Source organism: Scyliorhinus canicula, chromosome 4 (assembly GCF_902713615.1).
Source record: "Scyliorhinus canicula chromosome 4, sScyCan1.1, whole genome shotgun sequence".
NCBI lineage: Eukaryota > Metazoa > Chordata > Chondrichthyes > Carcharhiniformes > Scyliorhinidae > Scyliorhinus > Scyliorhinus canicula.
The window spans coordinates 207,668,944-207,684,737 of NC_052149.1; the positions used below are offsets into that span (position 1 = coordinate 207,668,944).

The window sequence follows — 15,794 nt, forward strand, 5'->3', positions numbered from 1 at the left end:
CATTCTGGGGAAGGGGCAATTTGACAATCGAATCAATTCTTTTGAATTCGGTCTCGCGTTTGCCGTGCGTGATGACTGTACCCAAATACATCACTTTATTTTCCAAAATCTGGGCCTTTCTTGGGTTAACTTTACATCCAATCTCGGTTAAAAGTTCCAGGAGCTCGGCCAGAAGCGTAATGTGCTCTGCCTTTGTGTCTGTCTGCAGTAGTAGGTCGTCCACATACTGTACCAGACATTCGGGGTGGGAAAATTTTTCTAAACCATTCGCCAGCTGTCGGTGGAAAATGGAGGGGGAATTGTGGAATCCTTGTGGAAGGCATGTCCACGTATACTGTTGTGCTTTGAATGTGAAGGCAAATTTGTACTGGCACGCTTTTGCCAATGGGATTGACCAGAAGCCATTGCTAATGTCCAATACCGTGAAATATTTGGAGTGGAGTCCCTGTTTGAGCATGGTCTCGGGACTTGTTGCTACCGTGGGGGCTACTGCTGGGGTTACTTTGTTGAGTTCCCGATAATCAATGGTCAGACGCCATGATCCGTCAGGCTTTCTCACTGGCCAAATAGGGGCATTATTGGTGGAGGCTACTGTTCTAAGTACCCCTTGCTCCTATAAGCTACCTATTACCTTCTCTATTTCTCCCTCTGCTTCTAGGGGAAATCTGTATTGTTTCTGTGGTCGGGGGTCAGGTCCGGTAACGTGAATTTGTCCAGTCATTCTGTCGCAGTCGAGCCGGTGACTGGCAAATGCTGTCCTGTGTTTGTTTAATACTGCTTTTACTTGTCTGTCCGTGTTTAGTGTAGTAAGGTCAAATGAATAGTCGCCTACTGCGCTAATCCGATTAGCGTACTCTCCTACTGTGAGAGTAGCGGATGCTCTGGCTGATCGTGCCATTCGCCAGATACACTGGTTAACTGGGTCGAATGACAGGCTATGTGCATTCATAAAATCTATCCCCAATATGTGTTCTGCTGAACGGGGAAGATTTACTAAAACAACTGGGTGTCTGGTGGAAATGTTCCCTAGCTGGATTGCTACGGGTGCTGTAATGTGTCCCTGCTGCGAGTGACCTGTAAAACCGCTAAGTGTGATGGTGGAGGTGGTCGGCCACGTGTCTGCCTGTGCCGTGGTGGTGGAATTAATCGTGGTGCGGGACCCTCCTGTGTCCCAAAGTAACTCTATGGGCCTCCCTCTAACCTTAGCTGTGACTACCGGTCTTCCGGATTGATCCCAAAGAATGTCACAGACCCAAGTGGGGGAGCCCAAACACCGTCAGTCCGTCCCGTCCACATTGGTCTGTCCTGACTGTATCCCTATACTATGAATCGGCTTTGCTTTGTTTCTATTCAGAGTGCCTGTCTGCTGGCCTCTCTGTGATCTTTGGGGTGCATTGCATTCCTTAGCCCAATGTCCTAACTGGCCACAGTTGTAGCATTCAAGCGACTTCTGTGGAGGGCTGTTCTTTCCTTCATTTACCCATGCGGGGCTTTGGTGTGCTCTCACTGCCTGAATGTCCGCTGCAGCCTGAGCTTCCTCTGGGGACTTTACTTTGCCTTTGCCCTGAACTGATTGCTCCCAAGCGCGGGACAATCTTTTCAGGACCCATTTCTCATTGTGGGCTTCTTCTGAGGGGTCATAACTGTTGCAAGCACTCTGTCCTGCATCTGTGGCATGGGAAATTATGGTGCGCGTCCATTTAACCATGTTTTCACGGTTCAAATGTGCTCTATTTAAATCGCCGAAAACTGCGTTAAAATGGATCCACAGCCTTCCTGCAAATGCTGTGGGGTGCTCTGTTTTCTTTTGTCGGCACTTGTTAAGTCCTTCAACTGGGTCACCTCGGTTATACCCTATGGCATCTAAAATGGAGGTGTGCATTTCCTCTAGGGTGCCTCCGCCAACGTTCTGTGGGTCGGGGAGGGCTGCTACAACAGATTGGTCTAAGCTCAGAACCGTGAGTTTAACCTGCTCTCTCTCGTCCAGGCCGTACATGGTTGCCTGTTGTTTCACTTTCGCGAAAAATTGGTGGGGGTCTGCGGTGGGGAGAAACGGAGTGATCTTCTCACACGCGTCCCTGAGTTGGGTTACAGTTAAGGGGGTGGTGTAAGTGATATCGGGTGCGCCTTCTGTGGTCGCTTTCCTTTGGGTGGTGACTGGATTCATTGGTGCGGTAACTATCTGATCTATGGGGGGTTGGGGTGCTTGTCTATTCTGCTGCGCTGCTGGCGCACATGTTCCCTGAACATAACGCTGCGCTGTCTCACTTAATTCCTGCCAGTCTGGGGCATTCTCCTCATCTAACCGTGTTCCAAAAGTACTTTGAAACCCATTCTGCACTGAAAGCAGAGATTACAGCTCCGCAATCTGCTTTCTACACTTCGCATGATCCACTGTACTTTGTCTTTGTTCTGTGGTGACAGCATGGAGTGCTCTTAAAACTGCCTTTAGGTCAGAGCATTGCCTCTGCAATGCCTCTACCTGCTTCTCTGATTCTTCTCTTATCAGGACGGCACGTTGCACGTCCTGATAGGCTTTTTCGTACTGGGTCTGGGAACTGCTGAGATGGGCTAGACATGACTGATGTGCCCTCTTGGCATCATCTACCTCGCTCCCCTTCTCTGCCAGCTACCCTCTAAGTTCCATATTCTCTTTCTCGATGTCCCTGACATCCACTTTGCTCATCCTATTTCTCTCTTCTAATTCTGCCCGGAGCGTCTGAACGACCTCCTCTGTGCCTCGCAACTGTGCCAAACAGGACACGATTGCCATCGGCTTGCGTGATTTACTGAGGTTTTCCTTATGAATTTGAGAGAGGTTCTCCCACCAAGTATGTCCTATACTTCCGGGACCTGTCTCCTCATTCATACAGAATTCTTTCCAAAGGGGCCATCCCTTTCCTTGCAGATACTTGCGGAGTTCCAGCTCCCACACGGGACACTGACCTACTCGGCTACTGCTGGTCGCTGCGACCACAAACCGTTCTGGGTTCATGAGGTGTTCCATTGCCTGCATGGCCATTTTCTCTGACTCACTTGAATTTGGAACGGGGGTGTTGAGGTTATGTTTTACGAGACGGGTAAGGCTTACGCTATGTTCCGTTCACAAAACTCCCGAAAGTTTGTCGCAACAAAAATGCTCTCAGGTTTACCTTACAACCCTGTTAGTACGCATGCACAAAACACACTTCCGAATTACGTTTATTCGTTTGAACACCTTGATTACTTGTGATTTTTTTTTCTTTTTCTTTCCTCAGATTTCTAATTCAAATTTCTGGGTCCTCGACGGAGTGGGGGTGCCACTTGTAACCGCGTCCCGTCAGGATGTCGCCACTAAATGTTGCGCGTTTTACTTGAGTGTTACGCGTTTTATTGGAGTGTATTAACACGCCTCCGTTTAAAGGCCATGTGCTTAACACTACTACGGCTCTGTGTATGTAATTCTGCTCAGGAGTCGCCAGGTGCCGTATTTAGACACCTCACAAGTACATCAAGGTCAGGTTCAAAGTAATAAATCTGTACACCGATTAGTAAGTTCAAACGATTGATATTTATTATAACAAATATAATAAATACACATGCATACGCTAAAGAGACTAAGTTACTTCTAAACTAAACGACTAAAATACTTATCTAGACAGGAACAGGCAAGGTCAGGGAGCGAGGCCTTCGTCCCGTTCTTGGTCTGCAACTCTCAGGGTCCTAAAATCGTCAGGGTCTAGCAAAGTCTGGATCACGTAGCGATCGTTGTGGTGACACTTACAGTTCGATGGCTGGTGGCTCAACGGCTGGTGATGGAACTGGAGTCAGGATGCGATGTATCAGCAAAGCGATGAAAACAGCAGAGAGCCGGAGCCAAACAACAGACCGGACCATGTGCGGGGTCTACTTTTATAGGTCCCCCAAAGTCCGTGTTTCTTCGGGGCGGTTCTCTACCTGCCGTGTATCGATTGGGCCTTCTCCCAATCGATATTTTCCAAACCCCCCAATCTGAGGGTCGCTTCTCGATGGGTGGGGTGGTCTCTATGGTTCTTTGTGATGGATACTATGGTGTCATTTCGTCTGGGCGTCTACTCAAAAGTATCCATTCATACCTAAATGTTTCTATTGTGTGGGCCTGGATCTGGATCACCTCATTACTATGTAAATCGTTGTTGCCATTTACACCTTTAGCTGAGATTCTGCACCTGGCCACAAACTGGTTTATGTACGTGCAGAATGCTAATTATCCTTCTGCAAACTGCTTGCTAAGACTGTTTTCTCCCTGCGGCCTTAGCAGTTCTCCATTTTGTAGCCCAGTGTCCATCTTAGGTGACTACATCAAGGAGCAGTTAGCACTTGGAGCAAAGGGGATCAAAGGGTATGGGGGGGGACAGGATCAGGCTAATGAGTTGGATAATCAGCCATGATTGATGGTGCAGGCTGAAAGGGCTGAATGGCCTCCTCCTGCACCTGTTTTCTATGTTTTTGTGTTTGTATGTAATATGTGGGTGGTGCTTATCCCTGTTCCTGGTCTCATGCCAGAGTCTCATTTACTTCACCTTGGTCAAAGTCAATTTAACAAGGCAGCAAAATTTTCAACTACTGATTATATAAGTTACGGTTCGAATTTCTACCTACCACCACAAGGGAATATAGAGCAGACCAGGGAGAGACAGGGCCAAAAGCAATATCCACCAGCTTCGTATGAAGTATGCAACCAAAGGCAGGAGCATATAGCCAAATGCAAAGGAAATGCCAATTCCTGCTGTAGCGTATATAACCCGAACAGATTTTCCAAGGATTTCCGATCCTGGAACAAGAGAACAGCTAATATCAACAGTGATTTCATGTGATTTCCTAATTTGATTTCATTACCTGTTAAAAGTAAGTTTATTCATCTGTTCAATAAATGCTTTCAGTAATTTGGTCAAATGCTCTTTAAACATAACTCTCTAAAGGAAACTGTGTGAAGGATCCCAAATGTAGAAATATCACCTCAGCCCAGCATATGTCGCTCCCTGAAGCTAATGAACACAAGCAGAAATGAGAAAGAAATGGTGGTACATGATAGGAATGAGAGTAAAAAGAAATGAAATGCATTAAAAACAAAGTAAAATTTCACAAACAGATTTCTAGCAGACATTGGTACCGAATATTCAAAAACATAATCAGAGATGGCGGTAGACCAACTAACACTTATTCCATAAAAGTTTTTTTCTTTATTCTCTCATGGGGTGTGGGTGTTACTGCAAGGTCAGCATTTGTTTCCTATCCTTAATAGCTGTTGAATGGAGTGGCTTTCTCGGCCATTTCAGAGTCAACCACATTGCTGTGCGTCTGGAGTTAAATGTAGGCCAATCAAAGTAAAGGTGGCAGATTTCTTTCCATGAAGGACATTGGTGAACGAGATTTGATTTTACAGTAATTGTGATAGTTTCTCTTTCAATCGCTAATTTATTAATTAAATTAAAATTCCAGCAGATGTCATTCCCAGATCTTTAGCCTTGGCCTCAAGATTACTAGTCCAATGGCGTTACCACAACACCATTGTTTCCACCACTTACAAAAGCTTATCCCACTAATATTCAAAATCTCTCATCCTCCATATTTAAAAAAAAAACAATGTTTTTGCCTTTTTTACCCAACACTATTAGCATGGATCAGCACTTTTTAAAAATCAAAGTACTTTTCACTAATTACGTTCTCCGAGTTTCTTTCAGTGTCAGTTAGGTGGAGAAAGTGGACTGTAGCCCTTTGGCTGTGCTGCCACTTTTCCAGCCATATTTGCAGACATTGATTAAAAAGAGAAGTGTCAGATCCCATGTCACCATGCTGGCGGGGCCAGACTCTAATCAAGCCCATCCCGCCGGCCAATTAGGCTCTTGAAAGATTGAGGATGAGGAAAGAAATAGATCAAATAATAAAAATAAAGGAACCCCCCAACTACATCCCGCCCTTCCCCATCATGGGCACAGAACCCCCAGTACCTCCCCCATGGAACCACCCCTGTCACAGCCCTCTGGCACAGGCATTACGAGGCAGCAGTCCCCAGGCATGACCCTCTCCAACTGCGTGCCTCCGACAGGTTTTGTTCGCCAGGTGCACGTCATAGGGGGCCTGTCATGATTCACGTCAGTCTGAGAGAATGGACAGTCCAAAGCTTGATCTGCATGGGCAATTAAATGCAAGTATTCCTGATTCATCATTGGGGGTGGGGGGGGGAGGAAACAATCAAGTGGGGAAATCCCACTTGCGTTAAAACTGCTTTGGGATTCTCGCCCGATTCTCACTCTGCCATTCCTTCCCGCCAAAAATGGTGGAAGGAAACCCTCCCACAGAGTTAACAGAGGGGATTTTCTGATCTCCCCACTGCCTGTTTCTCATGCAGGAGGTGACAGGCCGTTTGTCGGCGGCAGGATATTCTGGTCCCATCGCTGTCAATTTGATGTCCCTTTGACTGCACCCCATGCTGCTGTGTAATCTGCGGTGGGTGTGCTCCATCGGCAGCACCAGAAGATCCCGCTGGCGTGAAGAGCCGGAACATTCCAGTCAATATTTCAGGTCAATGGCTTGACATCGGAACATTATTTTTTTTCTTTGTTCATTCTAAAACTATTGTAGTTATATAATTGATTGCATTGGCACCATTTACAGAGGATAATGCAGTTAGAGGGCACATTCCTCGACACAAGAAATTCTAAGACTTTTTGGCCAGGCACAGATGTTTCTGGCCTTACAACTCTGTAAGGTACTGCTGCTCTGTGTCCTCCCACCAAGTCAGCTGGTCAACCAAGTTGGGAATTACAGACGACGACCTCAATGTTTAAATTCCATTGACCCTAAAAGTTGCTCAGGGTCAGAAATGGGCTGTTTGAGTGGGCAGAATTCCTGCTCTGCCAAGGTTTCAATAATATTCCAACTACTCTGAGAATTCTGGCTGCTGTTTGCTGTTCCTCCCTTCATGTTCTGAATTCTAGCCATATTGGATTTACAACAAACATTTCTATGTTTAAATGAAGCACTTTAAAGGGATGATTTTTCACTCCCAGCCCTTCAGCATGAGGCTACAGTATACCATAGAACCACAGAACCTCAGAAACACTCCAGTGCAGAAGGAGCCCATTTGGTCCATCAAGTCTGCACCGACCCTCCAAAAGAGACCCCTACCTAGGCCCACTCCCCCTGCTCTCTCCCTGTAACCCCACCTAACCTGCAGGTAATTGGACTGTGGGAGGAAACCGGAGCACCGGAGGAAACCCACGCAGACACGGGGAGAAAATGCAAATTCCACACAGTCACCTGGGTCCCAGGTACTGTGAGGCAGCAGTGCTAACCATTGTGCCACCATGCCACCAATTCGGAACCAAAGGTGCCAGCCAGAGACAATTTGCACACATTGCATCACATGTACCGGTGGCATTGTAGACACAGTATACATGGAACGCATTATTCTGGGTGCAAACATCTTCTTGGGTCAAATATGCATCCTGCAGATGTGCAAGATACACATTTTAGGGGTGGACTATTGGATCCAACCATTTAAGGAAATAAAAAATCCTAGTGCTTTTAAGTCACAAAAGTCAGCAAGAAATATAAAGGACTGGGTATGTTTGGAAGCCCAATAAAAGCAATGGCAATGTTTGTGCATATTGCACTGCATGGAACAGACAACTGCCAGTGAGTATTTGAGAGTGCTGAGGCTACAGCCAAAAGTTGTGATTTTCATACCTTTAGTTTTCTTATTTATTTTAAAGGATGTCTCCTCTCAACATGAGTGTGTTGCTGTGCCAGCAAATGGCAGCGACACCCAAGGAAGCAATCCAGGGGCAGAAATTGGCCCGTTGCATCCAGTGTCTGTGTGGGTTTCTGAAAGGTGCTCCGGTTTCCTCCCACAGTCCAAAGATGTGCAGGTTAGGTTACAGAGATAGCGGGGAGTGGGCGTGAGTAGAGCAAACATTTGAAGGGTCGGAGCAGACTCAATGGGCTAAATGGCTTCCTGCATCGTAGGGATTCTATGGTTCTAGGTGCCAATAATGAGGTCCCCAATTTTTACTTGGGAAAGGAAATTAATTCCAGAGGCTGGTGTGTGCCCTACTGAACACAAATAAATGAGGGAAGACGTTTTGTGTTAAGCCCTAAGCCAGCCGCGTCTCTGCTATTGAAATAGAAACATGCCAGTCTGTCATTGGTTGCAGGATGGACAATGTTGAAACACACTGTGAGATGTAGTATATCCACCCAGGCAACTGATAACATGATTTAAGGAAATTTGGCCTGTCCACATTGACTCGAACCAACTTTTACAGGTGCACCATAGAAAGCATCCTATCTGGCTGCACCACAGCCTGGTATGGCAACTGCTCAGCCCAAGACTGCAAGAAACTTCAGAGAGTCGTGGACACCACCCAGTCCATCACACGAACCCGCCTCCCATCTACACCTCCCACTGCCTGGAGAAAGCGGGCAGCATAATCAAAGACCCCTCCCACCGGCTTATTCACTCTTGCAACTTCTTCCATCGGGCAGGAGATACAAAAGCCGGAGAACACGCAGGAACAGATTCAAAAACAGTTTCATCCCCACTGTTACCAGACTGTTAAACAACCCTCTTATGGATGGATATGATTAATACTACACTCCTGTATGCTTCACCCGATGCCGGTGTCTATGTATTTACATTGTGTACCTTGTGGTGCCCTATTACATATTTTCTTTTCATGTACTAAATGATCTGTTAGAGCTACGTGTAGAAAAATATTTTTCACTGTACCTCAGTACAAGTGACAAACAAATCCAATCCAATCATGTAATTTGGTACAGATTTGAGAACAGGTGTGTATGGATGATGCATCCCTTGCATCAATGTTAAAGATGCGTTATATTGCTCCACTACAGTGCCCATTCCTGTTGTACAAGACAAATTCCTGAAATTAGAACAGCATTTAAAAGAATATCTATATCAACCTATGTTAGTGTGCATCCATGCACTAATTATGGGCCAGCAAAGATTAATCAGGGGGCATCAGAGAGAATAACCTTTTCTTTACAGATATTTACGTAATTTGTGAAATTAATAAATGATCATCTCACAAGAGCAGGAAAGACCTGACATGCAAAACGTGAACTCTAACTGGAACAATTTTCTCACAATAAAAGAATGTTCGGAATGTGCTGCTCAACAGAACAGACGTTGTTTATTTTAGGGGATTTCATGGTGGTGGTGGTGGAATCTTAGCGATTAATTCTTAAATTGCAGTGGGTTGTGTTTGATTTTCGCATGTGGAATTTAGTCTGGGGACAATGAAAGCACCCATCAGTCTTACATAGCAATGTGACATTTGGGCAGTTATGAGCACAGGAATATAGGAACAGAAGTAGGTAATTCAATCTCTCGAACTGACACTTAATCAGTCTTAGACAGTCTGCAACCTAAAATATCTTCTACACATTGGTTCGGGAAAGAGGGGGTTTCAGTTAAAACAGCCCTGATTTCTCCTCTCACCAATCATCCAGAAAGAGGAAGATGTTCCATATCACTCAACAACCTTGGCTCACAAATATCTATTGCTCTCAATATAAAAGTATGAATTGATCGAGGATTTACTGCTCTTCCTGGGAACATGTTTCCCGTTTCTACTACACTTTGTACGGAGAACTGTGTCCAAACGTCTGCAGAATGGCTTTGGCTGTGATTTTAAGGTTATGGCCTCATGCTGTACCAGCAGAAAATGTTTCACTTTACAAATCCTTTCAAAATCCTAAAATAACACAAACAAATCACCCTTCGACTTTCTATATTCCAGGGAATACAAGCGTAATTTGGAATTCTAGCTCACATCATAGAGAATCTGTGCAGCTTTGTTTCCAGAATAAAATATTCTACGGTGCAGCTGTCCAAAGCTGTACACTCTACTCCAGTGATTGAATAAGGGCTTTGGCTGGGTATAGCAAAACCGTACTCCCATTTATATTTTAGCCCACTAGATTTAACCGCTAACATTCTCATAAATCTGTGTGATTACTATGTGATTTGGGTACATGTAGATTCTGAAAAATCTGTGGACCTCTGCTGTTCCTAACATGTCACCATTTTGGATTTGTTTATTATCACGTGTATCAAGTGTCATGTTCTGCTGAAGTGAATGATGAACTACAGAGCATCTAGTTTAAATAACTTATTATGGACCAATTGCCTGATGAGATAACTAAGATAATTGGAGATCTACTGCAAAATACGTCTATCCCCCAGCACGACCTACTACCAACTCCCAGACTACAGGGTCACGTGGTGGATTTACACTGCCATTTAGTGGTCGGAGGTTGTGCATAACATTATGTAAAAACTTGCTTTATGCATATCATCACATCCCCTTTCCATTGGAAAATTACATTCATTAAATTACTTTTTTACATTTCACCATGATATATATGCATGTTCAGAATTGTTTACAGTCTGTCACAAGTTCAGTCTTTCTAGCTTGTGCCTTGTAGACCTTCTTAGTGTCTGCTGAACTTGCAAAGGTCGTTCATTTTCTTCAGTGTTTGTTGCTTGAGTTTGATGTTCTTCATGTATTGACGTATGATCCTCTTGTTGTATTTGTTCCGTATGTCCTTCAGATGTTTTAGGACTGTTGAATGCTTCTTCTAGTGCTTGCATCACAATGGTTTGGGGCGTTTCGTAGACTCATCGGCAAACAACTTTGTGGATTTGACTTGAAATCTCTCCCTTGCCTCTTTTTTTGACAGAATGATTGCCTTTCTGCTTCTGGATGAGCAGATTCTCGCAACACTTGGAACTGAAGCAGTTTGCACTGTCCGCCTTTTGTTTGCTTCCCGAACTGTGTGCAGACGTACACTCTACTACACAGTGTGCAGTGTCAAACCATTGTGTCGATATCCCAGAGAATGCCTGGCCAATAGAAGGTGTCTTCAGTTCTCTTTTTGCACTTTTTCTTTCCATTGTGCTCTGTATGAAAGATTTCAGAATTACTATTCTCTTTCTTTGCAGCAAAAGTCCATTTGCAACATTTAACTCTGCTCTCGCATTGTAAAAGGTCGAAACCTACCTTCGTACAAAGTCCCTCACTTGCAGATAGCAAAACTTATTTCTACCTGGTAATTCAAGCACCTCCTCCAAATCCTCCAACAAGGAGGATTTGTCTCATTGATAAACAAATCCACCAGCCTCTCAATCCCTGCTCTTTGTCACCGCCGAAACCCCCCAGCCAACCTTCCTGGCACAAACTGGTGATTATCACAAATTGGAGCCCACAGCGACGCTCCCTCCACTTCCATATGATTCTGCCACTGCCCCCATACGCTCAGAGCCACCACCACCACCGGGCTTGTGGAGTACCAAGCCGGCGAGAATTGCAGAGGTGCCGTTACCAGTGCTCCCAAGCTTGTGCCCCTACAAGACGCCACCACTTTCCGCTCCCGCATCGACCCCTCCCCCACTACCCACTTCCTGATCATGGCTATATTTGCCGCCCAGTAGTAATTCCTAAAGTTCGGTAGTGCCAATCCTCCCCCCACCCTCAGCTCCGCTCCGACAAAACTTTTTTCACTTACGGGTTTTAGCCGCCCATAGAAACCCAGAAATCACAGCATTAACCCGCTTAAAAAAGGGCCTTTGGGATAAAAATAGGGAGACACTGGAAGACAAACAAAAATCTCAGGAGAACCGTCACCTTTATGGTCTGCACCCTCCCCGCCAATGACAGCGGGAGCATGTCCCACCTCCGAAAGTTCTCCTTCATTTGCTCAAGTAACCGGGCCGATTTAATTTATGTAACTGCTCCTATCCCGTGCCACCTGAATTCCCAAGTATCGAAAACTCCCTCCCATCACTTTAAACGGCATCTCCCCAGCCTCCTGCCCCCTCGCCTGGACCACAAAGACCTCACTCTTACCCATGTTCAATTTATACCCCGAAAACCGGCCAAATTCCCCCAAGATCCGCATAATCTCTCCCATCCCCCTAACGGGTCAGAAATATACAGGGGTAGGTCGTCCGCATCCAACAAGATTCTGGGCGAGCGCTGGCCCCCCTCCTTGCTCACCTGTAAATCCAAAAACAAAATAATAATCCCAGTCCCCCTCAACAAACATATCGTTGCCTTCCCACATGCAGATCCTTGTCTGCCTGGCCCACCTCAAGATCTGTTTCTTGTCCAGGAACCGGTGCATTCGTACCACCATCGCCCTCGGTGGCTCATTCATCAGCGGCTTCCTCATAAGTGCTCTTTGCGCCCTGTCCACCTCCAAGGGTCGAGCAAACACACCTCCCAGCAGCAGCTTCTCAAACATACGCGCCACATATGCACCTGCGTCCGATCTCTCGCTGCCCTCTGGCAGGCCAACGATCCTCAGGTTCTGGCTATGCGATCTGTTCTCCAAATCCTCCACTTTCTTTTGCAGCCTCTTCTGGTGATCCTTCATCAGCCCCATTTCCACCGACATCGCGGCTAGCTGCTCTTCGTGCTCAGCCACCACCTCTTCCACCTTCTGGATCGCCTGGCCCGGGGTTTCCAATCACTGCTCCACACGGTCAATCCCCGTCTTAATTGGATCCAGGTATTCCTTTCTCTGCTGAGCAAATTTCTCCTGGAGAAAGTCCACCAGTTGCTCCGTCAACCACTGTGCCGGCAGCTTCAATCCCTGACCATCCGTCATATTCTCCTGTGCCGCAGACTCCACTCCCGTCTTCGACCAACGCCCTCTCCATTTCAGACCACTTCCGGTCCACAAATCCATACACTGGTGGGGAATCCTTCTCCTCTACTTCACCAGTCTCCTGTTTTGTCAATCAGATCCACCGTAAATCGGGTAAAGAGGTCCCAAAGGTCCACCACGAGCAGGAGCTACCAAATATGCAACCACTCACTCCATGGTCGTCACCGGATGTCCGTGTGGACCAGTGTTCCTCAAACTTTTTTTCCGTGGACCCATTTTTACCAACCGGCCAACCTTCAGGACCCAATCCGGCCGACCTTCACGACCCACGCCGGCCGACCTGCGCGACCCACCATTTTCTCTTACCTTGTTTGCTGCTGACAAAAATAGAAATTGTTTTGGGTCCGTTTGGCCCTCGTACACGCTCCTCCAATGGAACCTGTTGGATGAAGGTGAAGCCTTCCGGTGTCGGAAAGTACGGAGTCTCCATCTGTCCAAAGTTCTGAATTTGTTTTCTGTAAACTTTTATCAAATAAACCCTTCCCCCGAACTTGTAAAAAAAATAAAATGAATAAAATAAATGAAAAAAATAAAAATTAAATGAATAAAACAAATGAATAAAAACCACTACAAACTTGTAAAAAAGCTGCAACCGTTTTAAAAAAATAATGGCCGCACTGCGCATGCGTGCCCGATTTGCGCATGCGCACCGATCATCATGCGCGCATGCGCAATGCTGCTGAATTTTTTTTTGACATGTTCCCGGCCGCTTGCAGCCGGCGTTATGAAAAGCCGGCTGCTATGCGGGGATTTGCGCGATCGGGGGAGCCGCGGACAACGGCTCCGCGACCCTCCCGACACCCGCCCGCGACTCTGAAGAACACTGGTGTAGACAGAGACAATGGATGGGAGGCGGGTTTGCATAATGGACTGGGCTGTGTTCACGATTCTCTGTCGTTTCCTATTTAACAATGCTTGAAAATAGATAGCCTCACATTTGCCTGCACTGAAGTTCTTCTGTCACAATTTAACCCATTTGCTTACTCCATCAGTGTTGTTTTGCAATGTTATGCCCCCATCCACATTGTTTACCAATCTGTGTGTCATCGACAAGCTTGGATATATAGCTTCCTATTGTGTTATCTGAAGACAGTGAATAGCTGAGACATCAGCAGGGATCTTTATGGGACATCGCTATTCACCCAATTCCAATCCGAGTACATATCCATCTCTGCCTTCTAGTACCCAACCAATCTCCTAAACAGATCAATAATTTCCCTTTAATTCTATGAACTTTAATAACAGCTAACATTCTCTGCAAATGTATTTTAGACGTCCATATAAATGATATCCATAATTATTCTCTCCCCACTAATTACTTCCTCAAAAAATTCAATTCAGTTTATTAAGACATAACTGGCGTGATCTAATGGCCTCGTCACACCCGACTCGGGATGCGCTGTGGCAAACTGCTTATGAAACTCGGCTGGAATCCCGTCCAGTCCCAGGGCATGCCCCGACTGTATTCTCCACTATTATCCATCACCTCCCTCAGTCCCAACAGCTCCTCCAATACCTGCCCCTTCCTCTCCTACAGCTCTGGGAGCTCCAACCCATTGAGAAACTGGCCCATATCTCCCACCTCTTCCCCGGGCAATTTCTCATAGTACCCCCTGAACACTTCATTTATCTTTTCTGGCTCTAACACTAACTCCCCCTTCTCCACCCTTACCTGCAAAATACCCCTCGATGCTGCCCGACGATGCAATTGGTGGGCCAACATACGACCCGCCTTCTCTACATACTCATACTGCACCCCCATCGCCCTCCGCAGATGCCCCATCACCTTTCCTGTCGTTAACTGTCAAACTGACCCTGCAACCTTTCCTCTCCACCAGCAACTCCTTCATGGGGCTGACAAATATCTCCCAGCCACCTCAGCTAATTCATCCAACAGCCGCTGGTGCTCTTACCTCCTCCTCCTATTCTTATGTGCCTTCAACAAAATAATCCGACCTCGGACCACCGCCCTCAAATCTTCCCAGAACGTGGCCGCTGACACCTTCCCATACTGATTAAACTCCACATTATCCTAATCGCCACTCTCTCCTTCTCACAAAATACTTTGTCCGCCAGAGGTCCTAAATCCAGCCTCCACCTCGGCATTTGCACCTACCCAGAACTAAGCCTCACATCCAGCCACTGCAGCACATGATCTGAAATTTCAATTCCCGCATATTCTGCCCCTACCACCCCCATCAGCACCGCCCGACTCACCGTAAAAAAAATCAATTCTAGACGACACCTGTGCGAGAAGGAGTGTTTCCTCCTTACCAGGTTCCTGAACCTCCACAAATTCACCATCCCTTTTCTATCCATAAACCCTCCCAGCTCTCTTGCTATCCTAGACCTACCCAGCGACTTAGGGCTCAACCTGTCCACCTTCAGCTCCATCACAAAGTATAAATTCCCTCCCATGACCAGCTGGTGCGACTCCAAGTGCAAAATTGCCCCTTGTGCGCTCTTTACGAAGCACAGTTAGGCACATAGACATTGACTAACACCACCGGCGTTCCCTCTAACACCCCACTCGCTATCACAAATCTTACCCCCGGATCCCACACCTCCCTGGCTCCCACAAACCCCATTTTGTTGCTCAGCAAAATGACCACCCCCTCGACCTCAAGTCAAACCTCCAGTGAAAACCTTGGCCTACCCATCCCTTCCTCAACTTAACCTGATCCTTCACCCAGAGTTGTGTCTCCTGCAAGAAAATCACCTCCGCTCTCAAACCCCTCAGGTGTGCAAAAACCCAGGACCTCTTGACCGGACCGTTTATCCCGCCGACTTTCCATGTCACAATTCTTACTGAGGCTTGCGCCTCCTCCCCCCTCCAAAGTCCGCCATCATCCCCCTTCAGTTCTGCCGCACCCAACCCCATTCTAAACCATACCCACCCAAGATGGTGCCACACCCATGATCAGGCTCATCCTCAAAACCTGCCACGTCTCACTCTCTCCACCTGCCCCTCCCCAAAACTGGCCAACCCTCACGGCCTCCTCCCCACCACACTCCTGTTCACCAGCATTGCTTGCTAGACTCCCGGCCAAAGGCCCCATTACACACACCCCCACCAC

General features: G+C 46.6%; 1 protein-coding gene across 3 annotated transcripts in view; it reads right to left on the reverse strand.

The window, feature by feature from the left end:
• Positions 1-15,794, reverse strand: part of LOC119965339 (solute carrier family 22 member 5-like) — a 216,447-nt gene that overhangs the window by 123,558 nt on the left and 77,095 nt on the right. For all 3 annotated transcript variants that reach the window (XM_038795968.1, XM_038795967.1, XM_038795969.1), the window contains exon 4: positions 4,621-4,792. In XM_038795968.1, the coding sequence (XP_038651896.1) occupies positions 4,621-4,792 (172 nt within the window). The remainder of the gene's footprint in view (positions 1-4,620; positions 4,793-15,794) is intronic.